The sequence below is a fragment of the Ictalurus punctatus genome, chromosome 17 (genome assembly GCF_001660625.3).
Source record: "Ictalurus punctatus breed USDA103 chromosome 17, Coco_2.0, whole genome shotgun sequence".
In the NCBI taxonomy this organism is placed as follows: Eukaryota; Metazoa; Chordata; class Actinopteri; order Siluriformes; family Ictaluridae; genus Ictalurus; species Ictalurus punctatus.
In genome coordinates this window covers 10,377,074-10,389,883 of record NC_030432.2, presented here as the reverse complement: position 1 = coordinate 10,389,883, position 12,810 = coordinate 10,377,074, and the positions used below count along the sequence as shown (strand labels likewise).

The 12,810-nt window shown below is 42.3% G+C and overlaps 1 protein-coding gene across 4 annotated transcripts in view; it reads right to left on the bottom strand.

Annotated features, from left to right (window-relative positions):
* Positions 1 to 11,112, bottom strand: part of myo18ab (myosin XVIIIA b) — a 112,824-nt gene extending 101,712 nt beyond the window's left edge. For all 4 annotated transcript variants that reach the window (XM_017490631.3, XM_053687549.1, XM_017490633.3 and 1 more), the window contains exons 1-2: positions 10,981 to 11,112; positions 5,231 to 6,348 (exon numbers count right to left, since the gene is read on the bottom strand). In XM_017490631.3, coding sequence (XP_017346120.1) covers positions 5,231 to 6,226 — 996 coding nt within the window. In that variant the 5' untranslated portion in view covers positions 6,227 to 6,348; positions 10,981 to 11,112. The remainder of the gene's footprint in view (positions 1 to 5,230; positions 6,349 to 10,980) is intronic.
* Positions 11,113 to 12,810: the final 1,698 nt, after the last annotated feature.

The following is a 12,810-nucleotide window of genomic DNA, read 5'->3' as shown; positions in this document are numbered from 1 at the left end:
GCCTGTTCTTTACTCCCTCTTCCTCAGAGGCATTCCTCAGCTATTCTATGGAGGAGGGAGATTCCTGAACGCTGCATCCTGCCAAAAGCAATCACTCTTCAACAATTTGCTCTGAAGAGCCAAAAATAGTGCATCCATACCATTAAATCTCACCCCCCCTCCCCATACACACATTTCCAAGTCTTCTACTTTCCAGTGAAGAATTAATCTAACACTCACTTCCTGCTGGGGAATGTGAGAAATGATTCCCGGAGTCCTGAAGTGAGGGACCCGAGCCGTAAAAACATTTTTTCGTCTCCGTTCTTTTCAAATCCTCCTTCACAATCCATGCTTATGAAGAAAAACTGTATTTTAAGTACACCAAATGATACCTTCAGCCTAATATAACTCAAAACAGTAAGTTAGAGTGTAAAATCAGTCCGAGGTGGAGAAGCCAGCCTGGGCTGAGAAACAGAGTAGTAATATAAGGTATCGTTTGTTTTATACATGCTGCTGCCGTCATGTCACAGATATACGTGCCAATAAGTCACATTTAAAGTTACAGTTAAGCCTGCCAGCCACTCCTATTTAACTAGTGTCTGAATGGGGAGATAAATGATCGTGCTACAGCTCCTCATTTTCTTAATTTATAACCTTGCTATTTGTCTTTCTGGATAAAAGGAGCCGTGAAGATCTCCTGCTGCTAAACGATGGCCTCAGATCCCACACGTGCTGTCTGTGTGACGCTGGCAAACTCGGCCGAAATGCAGGCTCGTGGCAGCCCTGCATCATCTATCTGACACACACACACATAAACAAAGAATTAGATCTACAGTTCCTGTTTGTGATCCTGATATACAGGTATACCGTGCAACCCCTAGTCCTCAGAAGGTAGATCTCTAGGAACAAAGATATATATATATATATATATATATATATATATATATATATATATATATATATACATATACACACACATATACATACACACATATATACATATATACATATATATATATATATATATATATATATATATATATATATATATATATATATATATATATATATATGTGTGTGTGTGTGTGTGTGTGTATATGTATGTGTATATATATATATATATATATATATATATATATATATATATATATATATACATATACACACACACATACATACATATATACATACACACTTTTTTTTTTCCACCTGAACTGCTCATGTCACAGTTTAAGGAACAATTAAATGCTGTTTAGTTTTATTCTAAAGATCCTAAGAAAAGAGTCAGAGAAAATTAATGAACAAGAGAATAGGGCTCTAATGGCAAGTGTGCCAAAACAGGGGATTTGCTTTAGCCTTGGGAAAGTGAAGAGAACGAGAGTTCATCAGCGGGGCTAATAATATTGACACTGGGGAAATTTGTATATTAAGTTTTGTATATTGTTTTTTTCAATGACGGGTAAGCTGTAAAGTCTATGACAGTGTCATATAGGGCAAGAGAATCTCAACTCTCCCATCACTCCAAAGCAAACTAACGAGCCGAAATAAGCAGAAAAGGAGGCTGGCTTAAAGCTGTTGAGTCAAGTGCCTCTTTGTTTGTTGGAAAAACCCAAAATAGAACAATAGAGCAGCTCTGGTATGAAAGGGGGTAGCTGGTGCTCGCTTTTCCAATTTGCAAGAAAAGCACATTCTCGGTTACTGTTTGTCCATCGTGCTTTAAAATCACATTCTCCAGTTTCTCTCTCAAGCCTTCAGCGATCCCATTTCTACAAACGCCGGGTGTGTGTGAACGCTATGTTCATATGTTTTCCAGGACTGTAGCTGCTTTGACTGGCGTTTCAGTGATTCCCAGACTGGGCTTGGAAAGGGCTCACTGCAGAAGAGTAGCACAGCCAGGGTGGATTCTTCACAAAACTCAGCCCTCATTACACAGCAAGCCTGTGAGAGTGCTGTGTCACTCAGCAGCAAATACATCGCCCACTTGCAAAAACATACAGGGTTGCATACATACTACCCAATCACAGACACGACGCGGCTCAGAGCAGATTGTGTCTTTAGTTATGCTCCCTGCTGCTTCCCTGTAGTATTATTAGCCTCGAGATCATATTCATCACGCACACAGTGGAGAGGCTGCTTTCCTCACACTAGGACATGCATCTTATTTACTGTCATGTGTACATTAGGATGAGGGGGAGCGATGGCAGCAGTCTGAGGACACACTCAGTTTGCAGAAGTACAGCTGCCCTGTTTGTGCTTCTCTCACAATTCACAGTTAGCAGAGGAAAGGGGGGGGGGGGGTTATGCCATGTAGAAATCCGTACACATCTATTCATATTTGAATGAAAACATACATAAATAAAAGCTAAAACAATTAGCTCTTTCCTCTAGCTTTATATTCCTAGTCCATGCTCACTGCTAGAGCGGAATATATGACAATATAACATCAATATCATTTTACTGAAATGATCACCAGTACTTTTAAACACATTGGCCACCTGTTCATTCACGCAATCAGCCAATCATATTGCAGATACAGGTCGAATGCTTCAGTCAATCTTCACATGAGTATGGGGATGTGATCTCAGATGAGTTTCATCATGGCATGTTTGTTGGTGCCAGAGTTTACACAGAATTTTGCGAAAGACAAAAACAACCAGTTACTGACAGTTGCTGAGGAGAGCGATCTCAAAGGAAGGCTAAAGGAATTCAAATAACCAGGGCTGGGTCAAAGAATAATCGATTCTCAGATTTTAATCGATCTTCAATTTAACGAAAACAATATCGGTTCAGGAAATCCCCAAATTGATTCTTAATGCACGCGTGCTTTACTCAAGAGGATGTGAATATTATCTGTACTTCACCTCTCGTCCTGAAGATGTCACCATCTTTCCAGTTGCTCCATTTAAAACAAAACAAAACGACAAAAAGACAGGATCATGGCGGAGGGTCACGGTAGCTGACTGAAGCCAGCGCTGGAGAAATTAAAGTCTGATGTGTGGAAATATTTCATGTTCAAAGGCAGCGATGGTAAAGATGAGGTCGATAAATTTGTTAATGAATTTCACTGTTGCACATTTTACAACGCTTTTATTTTTTTGTTACAGTAATGTGCAGTTTGTGTATAGTGTGCACATATTTATGATTTCTTGTTACAATGTTTGTTACTAAAAGTAAGAGTAAAAAGTAATTAAACATAACTGCGTGCGCCCTATTGTTAAAGTAAAGGTGTATTTCAGTAATATAGCTATGTAGGAGGGTTTCCGTTACCAGAATTTATATTAAAATACAGACTCCGTGTCTGCAAAGCTAACATTTTAAATAAAATATTGATACCTAATCGATATTGAATTGAATCGAAATTGAATAAATAACGAATCGCCAAATTGGTCACGATACCCAGCACTACAAATAACCACTCTTTACAACTGCGGTGAGCAGAAAAGCATCTCAGAATAAACAACACTTCGAACCTTGAGGCACATGGCTACAAGAATCCAATTTTGATTCCACTCTTGTCAACCAAGAACAGGAAGAGACAGGCACAGATGGGCACAGCCTCATTGAAACTGGATTGTTGAAGATGAAAAAAATGTCACTTAGTCTTTTTCCAGTGTTCAAGTCATAACTGCATGAACAAGCAGGTGTACAGGTGTTAAAGTGGCTTTTGAGTGTATAACACTGACAGGCTCCACTGTTACTTGCTGTATAAAAGAAAAACTAGATGTTGTAGCAGGTTATTTATGGACTTGCATCCCATCCAGAGTGTATTCCTGCCTCCCGCCCAGTGTTCCTTCGATAGCGCGACACGTCTGGATCCACTGAGACTCTGATCAGGATAAAACGGTTACTGAAGTAGAATGAATCAAGGATATGTTTAAAACTCCTTTTCTGTGATCAATCTTAAGACTTTTTACAGAACTATTATTAATATCATAGTTTAACTGTTTTTCTGGAAGATTGTAAACAACCCTAAAAAATGACTACGTTTACATGGACAGTAGTAAGCTAATTATTGAGCTTATTCTGAGTAAGACAATATTGTGATTAAGGTGTTTACACGAGTTGCTTTTAGAATACTCCTTTCATGTTCCCATTTACATGTTATAGAACATAGATCGATTAACAGCACACGTCATTACGTCACCGTGCCACGCCGTCCGACGTCCCTCCAGAATTTCACATATCAACATACAGTTCGTCTTCGTTATGGTACCGTATACAGCTTTGGGTATTTTCATTTTTAATTTTACGAAAGCTTCAAGTGCAGTTTATCATTTGTCGTGCTATACGTGCTAATAGACGACTGCTTGAAGGTCCGAAACCACATGCTTACCTACTATAAAGTAGCCGAGACACATATATTTCTCCTACTACATAGCAGGTGAGTACGTGGTTGGTACTGATTGTTTTGAAATGTCTTAAATATTATCTGGAAAATATATTGTGAAAAATATCCCTTTCAGCTCAATCATCTATGCCTACTTTCGACATAAACCCAAAGTAATACTCTATCATACCTCTCCTTTTACCAGACTAGCTTTACCAGACCAAGCCTTAAACTGGCATAGAGACTCATCATGTGTAACAAAATTAGCTCCGCCTATTCTGAGTGAATAACAGGCGAAAAAATACTACTCATGTGAATGCAATTATGTAAAGTTACTTAATCTTATGCCAAGCATTTAGCAACTGAAACAAACAGGGGAAAAAATGGTCTTGTGTTAAAATCCATTTGAACATGGTATTTCCTACTCCCACACACAGGCACACACATTTTGCAGAGAATGAAAAGATTCGATGTTGAGATCTGTGCCACATGCCTGTAGGTGTGGAGTTACACCCAAGGAAACACACCCCAAAGACACCACTTAATTAAACCTTGAGTTTGGGTTGAGACAAGGTGAGCTACGAACATAAATGTTTAGCCTTAAGTCATTGCAACCCGTTATTCCTACAGAAACGTGAAAGTGAGCTGAAAAGAAAAATCATTAGATTGTAGAACACCAGTCCTGTAATACGATCATTCACCCTGAAAATAAAGCAATGCGAATACAATACTGTGTACAGGATGACACATGATTAAAAAAAAAAAAAAAGTGGGTGAGAGTTTTCCAGTATTGGTTAATGACACCTCTGACAGCAGGTGAACAGAGAGAGGGGGGGGGGGGGGGGGGGGGGGGGGGCGCAAGAGCGAGAGAGAGCGAGAGAGAGCGAGAGAGAGCGAGAGAGAGAGCAAGAACAAAGGGCTTACGTCTAAGGCATCGCGGCGCAACTCGTCCGTGTTCCTGAGCCAACAGCGACTCAATTCGCTCAGCTCCAGAATGGGCTGCACCTTCAGACGAACCGCATCACCCGACTGCCTGATCATCTCCACAATCTCGTCCCTGCTCTTGCTCTCCACATTTCGGCCGTTAATCTCCACCAGCCGGTCTCCTGGCACCAACCCCAGCGCTAGGTCCTTAGTCCCAGCACCAGGCTCAGCAAAATGCACCACTCGCCGGTACACGCTCCCATCCGCCGCCCGGTCCAGCATGGTGGTACGACGAAGGGAAAAGCCAAAGTCACCTGTGTTACGCCGCTGCAGCTCCAGCTCGCGGATCTCAGGCGTCGGTGGAGGAACTACAGCTGGAAGACGCAGACTGGCGGGGAAAGTCTTCTCCACCATCTCTGGGATGCGAACTTTCTTGCCATCTGCAGTCTGCTGCTGGAGGCTCTGCTTTCGCTCGGGGGCCAGCAGCTTGTTCTCCACCTGAGGCGACGGCGCGGCCGAGTTCTGGCCGGACGGAGTGGATCCTTCCGAAGCGCTCTCCTCTTTGCTCCGTTGCGAGAAAGAGAAGCGCTTCATAATTTGGCTCATTTGCGAGCTGGGCGATGCCAGAGGGCCAAACCTGGCCGCCCGCTCCCGCACAGAACTGCCGTAGTCGCCCTTCAGATCATCGCTTGAGCTCGCAGCACTGAGCTGCTCCGAGTCGAGCACCACACTGCTGCGGTTACTGAGCCCGTCCGACTCAATGTCGTTCAGACTGAGCTCCATGCTGCTGGCCACCTTGATAGGGATGGGGTTCGAGATTTCCAGCTTGCTGCGCGAGTCCCGCTTTGAGCTGCGGTTCAGATTGAAGAAGCCCCTTCTCATACTCATCTCATCGAGGCTGCGCAGCTCCGCGGCAGACATCCGCTCCCGCTTGTCTTTCTTGTCCTTCTTCCGCCCTGCATCCTTCTCTTTGTCCTTTTTGATCAGGTTGAACATGATTCAGCTCTTACAACGGCAAAGTCCCACACCTGTGGCCCTTCTATCTTCAAATGTGAGGCTTTTTTCCATACAGAGGCAGGGTGGCTAATGCAAGTCCAGAATGCCTTAATTCATGGAGCCTGAAGAAAGAAAAAAAAAAACAACAACAAAGTAAGAGATTATACCCGGGTAGTCTCCTGAAAGAAGGCGGTTACAGTCAACTTCAGGTCAGAAATACTGGTGAGCTGTATTGCAATGAGCAGTGATGCAGAGGGAAGTTTTCAGCGAACTCGCCACGTGTCTGCGTGTAGCAACAACAAGAACGCCATCAATAGCCTGGAACAAAGAGTGTGTGTCGTAATGGAAAAACGTGGCAACAACAAAACTCTCTTCGTGACGTTTCCTCGTCATTGTCCGTATAACCCGAGCTCAGTGTGAGTAACGGTATCTCATGGCGATCAGAACACACTACACATTCATTCTTTTCATTATTCGTAGGGGGTTCGTGTTGCACGTACCGTGAGGACCCACACTGTAGCATGCCAGTCAGACCGTACACCGTGAGCGGATCAAATATCAGCTCTGCTTGTACGCGGCGCTGAAATCGTAGAGTATGATTGCGCTTCCCATAAATAACATAACGACCAGGAAGAAACTAGCAAACACTTACAGCTCCTGCTCTCCTAGTGGCCACATTCACGTTTGCATTTGAACTTTCAATGACCCTACACACTGAGAAGTGTTTGGAAGTGAGGCTGTGAATGTTCCACAAATTACAGGAAAATATTTGACTAGAAATCCACAAAGGGGCAAGTGTCTCAATAACGGTCTCCAACTATGACAGAAATCCATCACAGTGACTGAGACCTTCCCTCCCTCCATGAGCTTAATGCAATAAACATGCTACATCTATAGCAACAATATTAACAGGCTAATAATAACATCAGGAGTTCAACACTAATGGCTTAAGGGGGACTTATGAAATCCACAGGGCTCTAAAAAAACAGCTTTTACATTCTCAGTTTCCCACCAGCAGGAGACCCCAATATCCAAACAAGGCCCATTAACAAGGGGGGGAAATTCCTCCTCCAGACACAGGAAGTCATTCCGGTACAAATGCAAACGCAAAATGAGGCCATTTTTATATGAAGACGTGTTGTTCCTGTGTTACTAACTCCTACAAAATCCCTTCATTTACAGCACCTAAACATTATAATCCTATTAAACCAGTAACAACACTACAGGCGTTTCTCCTTTCAGCACTTGTATTTGTGGTAGAGCTGGCTAACTTTAGTGCTATTAAACTCTGACCAGTACTGAAATTCAATTTAAACACCTGAGACACAAAGAAGCATGTGTCCAGTGTAGCATGCTTTACATTATCACTACGATCGTGTGGTTATTTTCTTTCACTGCATGATAACTGTTAATATACACGTTTACATTTTCAACCTACAGAGCTGTAGTTCAGCGAATGGCAGGGTTGCCAGATTCTTTCAGTCTACCTGTAACTTTCTGTATTTGTTTATTTACTGCATACCTTAGATTAATGCTAGTGTGGAGTATCAAAACATGGCATTTTAATGATGGTAAACGCATGTAAAAAGCCACCAGAGTGGCTTCAATGGGTCTCAGCATAACAGTATGCAAGACTGTTGAAAACTATTCTTCCAAAAGTTATTCCCTCAATTGGTGTTTTGGTGATGCGCCGTCAATCATGTCGCTCTAAAACCTCCCATAGGTGTTCGACTGAGTTCAGAGCTGGTGACTTTAAAGGGTATCGCTGTCGTAATTATCAAACATTTCAATGAAGCCCTCTAGCTCTGTGGATGGTGAAATTGTTATCCTGGAATAGACCATTCCCATCAGAAATGTTTCATCATAGGATAAAGGTCAGAATATCTTTGTACTGATTTACAGTAACCCTTCCACTTAGGGAACAAATGGACCCAAACCATGCCAGCAAAATGACCTCTGCACCAACATAACGGTACCTTCACAAACACACAGTAACTCGCAGCGACAAAGCGACCGGAGATCGTGCCTTTTCAATGAGAGCTGGCGACTTCCGGCGAGAGGAGCGTCAACAACCACTGGCAATTAGATATGGGCGTGTCCAGTGATGCGACAAACTTGAGAAAAGTTTAACTTCACGCAAATTTAGAGTGACTTGCTGCAGCGACTACCAACAGGAGAAGAAGACAGTAGAGTGCACGTGATCCGTGAACCGCCATGCTGCCTGCGCGTCCGAATGGTTTCCTGGACACAGACAGTCTGGCGCTTGTGCTTCCGGGCAGACAGACAGCCGCAACAACAAAGATCACACACTGCTTCTCCTTCATCTTGTAGGATACAATACATATAAACACTGGCGAATTTTACGAATGAACGCTGTCCCTCCAGAACGTTTCATTTGAGGGGCAAGAAAACAGGTTTGTTGTCAAAGGTGGAATGCTAGTTACACTACCCACTGATACATATTATGGTCTGCACTTATACAGCACCTTTTTAACCTTAGCGGTTCCAACGCGCTTTACATGGTGTTTCATTCACATACACACACCAATGGTAGCAGAGCTGCCATGCAAGGCGTTAACTTGCCATCGGGAGCAACTTGGGGTTCAGTTTCTTGCCCAAGGACTCTTCAGTATTTGGAGTCACGTGGGCCAGGAATCGAACCGCCAACCCTCATATTAGTGGACAACCCGCTCTACCACCTGAGCCACAGCCGCCCATATTACTATGGCAACCAGAAGTAGGAACGCCTACAGGTACTTCATAGTACAGCGACAGGCGACTTGCAGCGATAAAATCCCCGTGTGTGTGTGAACGCTCGTTAAAAATGCAAGACATTTACACATATTGAAGAAGGAACTGTTTCGGAAAACGGTTTCTTTAAAGGAATTAAAACCAATGAAATATGTTAATAGTGAAATATTTGTGATGTGCGTAGTAATTCTGGCATTCATTTCTAGGTTTTCATTATTCCTGGTTAAGTTATTCATTGTCTGCTACATTGCTTAAGAGAAAACATCTCAACAATCTCAAACACGCAGGATGACGGGAAGGTTTTGCTGTTTGCTCCTTAAATAAATAAATAAATAAATACATACATACATACATACATACATAAATAAAACAAAGAACTAGCTTCTTCTCCCACTCATCACTTCAGTGTCAGATTAATAATAAATCCAGAAGTAGTGGTGCAAACAGTAAACATCGGATTCAAATATCCAGAATTAAACGCAGAAACAAGACGCCGTTACAGCACAGACTCGGAGATCTACGGGATGACAAGCATGACTATCTTTTTGAGCAGGTGAGGAGGCGAGACAGCTGGACCTTGGGTTAACCTTCGTGTTGTCTTAAAGGTCTGAAACACCCCGCCGCTCTGTTTACCAGCAGAGAAATGGAGTCGTGTGCTCGGATTAAATGTAGTTTTTCAGCAGCGTGAAGAGGGGAAACCCAGATATTAACAAAGTTTGTGATAAACTACAGGTTGTTTCTTCATGAAAAATAGATTTGGGGTTTAAAATGCAATATAGGTGCTTTGTTTTAGGGGTTTAGTGAAGGCAGACATTTTTGACCCTCGGGACAAGAGATGACTAAGACTACAGACTAAAGCTCTGCCGTGTGTGTCTCTCTCTCTCTCTCTCTCTCTTTAGGTAAAGATGAAGCGAGGGATAAATCCCACTGGCACTCCTATCACCAAGTAGGAAAATGGCATTGTGGGTAATTTGGGAAACCGTTCAGCAAAGTGAAAACCCATCAAAATGTTACAGAATAAATCGTTTTAGATCACGTGTTAGTCGTAAAGACGCGAGTCGTACAGAGAGTAGTGTTCCTTAACACATCACGTGATGTTGCTTTATATAGTTTACGCTCTACTGGATCATCAGAAGGTTCGGTTTCGACCGTACAAGACTTTTTGGACCTAAAGCTGATTTATTACACGCAACCCGGTTTAGCAGCTACAGTTATCAGACAGGGATTTTAATGTAATGTGACTATAACAGTTTACATCTAGTTATGCTACACAAACACAGAGCCACAGCTATAAAATAATAAATAAATATTTCTGGAAAAAAAATCATTATTGTGAAATGTATGATTACCAGACAGCTCAGCATCCTCACTGACAGCATTATGCCTCGTCCTGCTATAACACACACACACACACACACACACATCCAGGCCCCTGACCAACACACCACCCTCACATTAACACCTATATCTGCACTCCAACCTCTCACACAGCTTTATACCTGTATTCCTCACACATAATGACGGTTTAAAACGCCTCAACGCCTATCTGACCAACACAGCGTTTCAGTATGGAGTTATATCCCATTAAACAGACAGAAATGAGCAGATATTCAGCTGACTGGTCTCTGAGCTCAATATGAATGGTCTTTGACCAGGAGAATGAAGTTGACAATTAAGGCTAAGTCACGTTATTAGCTCCTCAGCTAGCAACAGCCAACCAGAATTTTCCCACACTGTATTATGTAACGTCTGTACAGAACGGATACTGCAGGAATTATGAAGAAAAATCCTGTTTTTAATCTCTTTTTGCAGTTAGCTAGCAGGCTAACAACAGCAGCGGTGGCGGCGGCTCGTGCGACTAACTGCCAGGCTCCTTTCTTCCCCACAGCTGCTGTGTCCAAAACACACAGTCACTACACCGGGATTTATCATGAACACTGGGCGCGTTCCCATTAACTCAACCCAAAGTACATAGAATATGAGTAAAAGTGCGCAGGACTCACCGTTATCCGAGGAGCGGTGTGTGTGTGTGTGTGTGAGAGAGAGACAGAGTGTGTGAGTGTGTATCCGCAGAAGGGCGCAGCACTGCATTGGAAAACGCGGCTGTTGTGGGAAATGTGTGATGAGATGAAGGCGGAGGGTCTGCTAGTGGTCTTACAATAACTCGTCGATGTGGCGACATCTGCTGGTCAAATTATAAAACGACAACAATAGAGAAAAGGGCAAACTCTTAAGAGTATGTTCTACTCTACTCTTTATAGTTTAATAACTATACTCCTGGGCAAATAAAATTAAATGGCAAAACATATTAAGCTTTGAATGGTCTTAACAACAAATCATACATACATGAATCCATTTTCTATACCGCTTATCCTTCAAGGTCGCAGGGAACCTGGAGCCTATCCCAGGGAGCATCGGGGGACATCCTGGACGGGGTGCCGATCCATCGCAGGACACATTTACACTTTGGACACAATCAGCCTAACATGCATGTCTTTGGACTGAGGGAGGAAACCGGAGTACCCAGAGGAAACCCCTGCAGCACGGGGAGAACATGCAAACTCCGCACACACACACGGCAGGAATCGAACCCACGGCCCTGTAGATGTGAGATGAACATGATAGCCATTAAGCCCTTGTGTGCCCAACAACAAATCATTGGTCAGGAAATTAGTGAGAATTTAAGAAATAGATAAATAATGTAGTATATGGGATAGTTTTCCCTTTGATTTCTTTAAATGTTAAAAAAAAAAAAAAAAAAAAAAAAAAAAAAGCCTTGTGGGTTTATTTTAATTGTGTAAACACAGACATGTGTTAGTTTGAATTTTATATAAAGCATTTTAATCATTATCATGATTTTGGATACAAGAAGACTATATAAGTGAATCTCCCTGTTTCTATCTTCTCCCCAAACAGTTCGCTGCAGCAAATGTAAATGAGCAAACGGACTCAGGAGTGCATTTGTTTATTTCTTGCTCATTTTCTGACCAATAATTTGTTGTTAAAACCATTAAAATCTATATATTTTGCCACTTTGGGCTTGTCCCTTCTTTTGCCCAGGCAGGTAGAATGCTGTATATCATCATTTAAAATATAATACACTTTATTTTTAAATGGCAGCAGTGGACTGATGTCTGTCACTGTCAGCAGAAATGCTGCTCTTCCACTTTCCTATGGCACTATTACACCTCTGACTGTAATATAACTACAGTATCTTTTACATTAATAACCCATGCTGCCTGTATAACTTGCACGTACAACTGTATGATGCACATTTCTTCCTATTATGGCCAGTAATAGACTCAGTGTGCAATGGCGTAGTGGTTAGACTGTTCGCCTCACACTGCCAGAGTTGGGGGTTCGATTCCTCCTTCTGTTTGCATGGACTCCCCATGCTGTGGGGGTTTCCTCGCCCAGTCCAAAGACATGCATGGTAGGCTGATTGGCATGTTCAGAGTATCCATAGTGTGTGAATGTGTATGTGATTGTGCCCAGTGATGTATTGGCATCCTGTGTACCCTGCCTTGTGCTGTACCTGAAGCTCCCTGGGATATGCTAAGAGTGTATATGTGGTATGGATGGAGATATATTTAAGTAAGATATATGTAAGTAAATAAAGCACTTACATATTTAATTTATATACAGCCCTTACATTCTTGTTATTAGTTGTTGTTGTTGTTTATTGTCTTTATATTCATCTAGAGCAATGCTGAGTGAAAATTTTCGTGTAATGTCACATCAGTAAGCAAATCATAAGACAGAAGGCAGCAAATGTAAAATGACCGAAAGGAAAAGACCAAATCGAAAAGATAAGTGTCTGTAATGACTGCTTT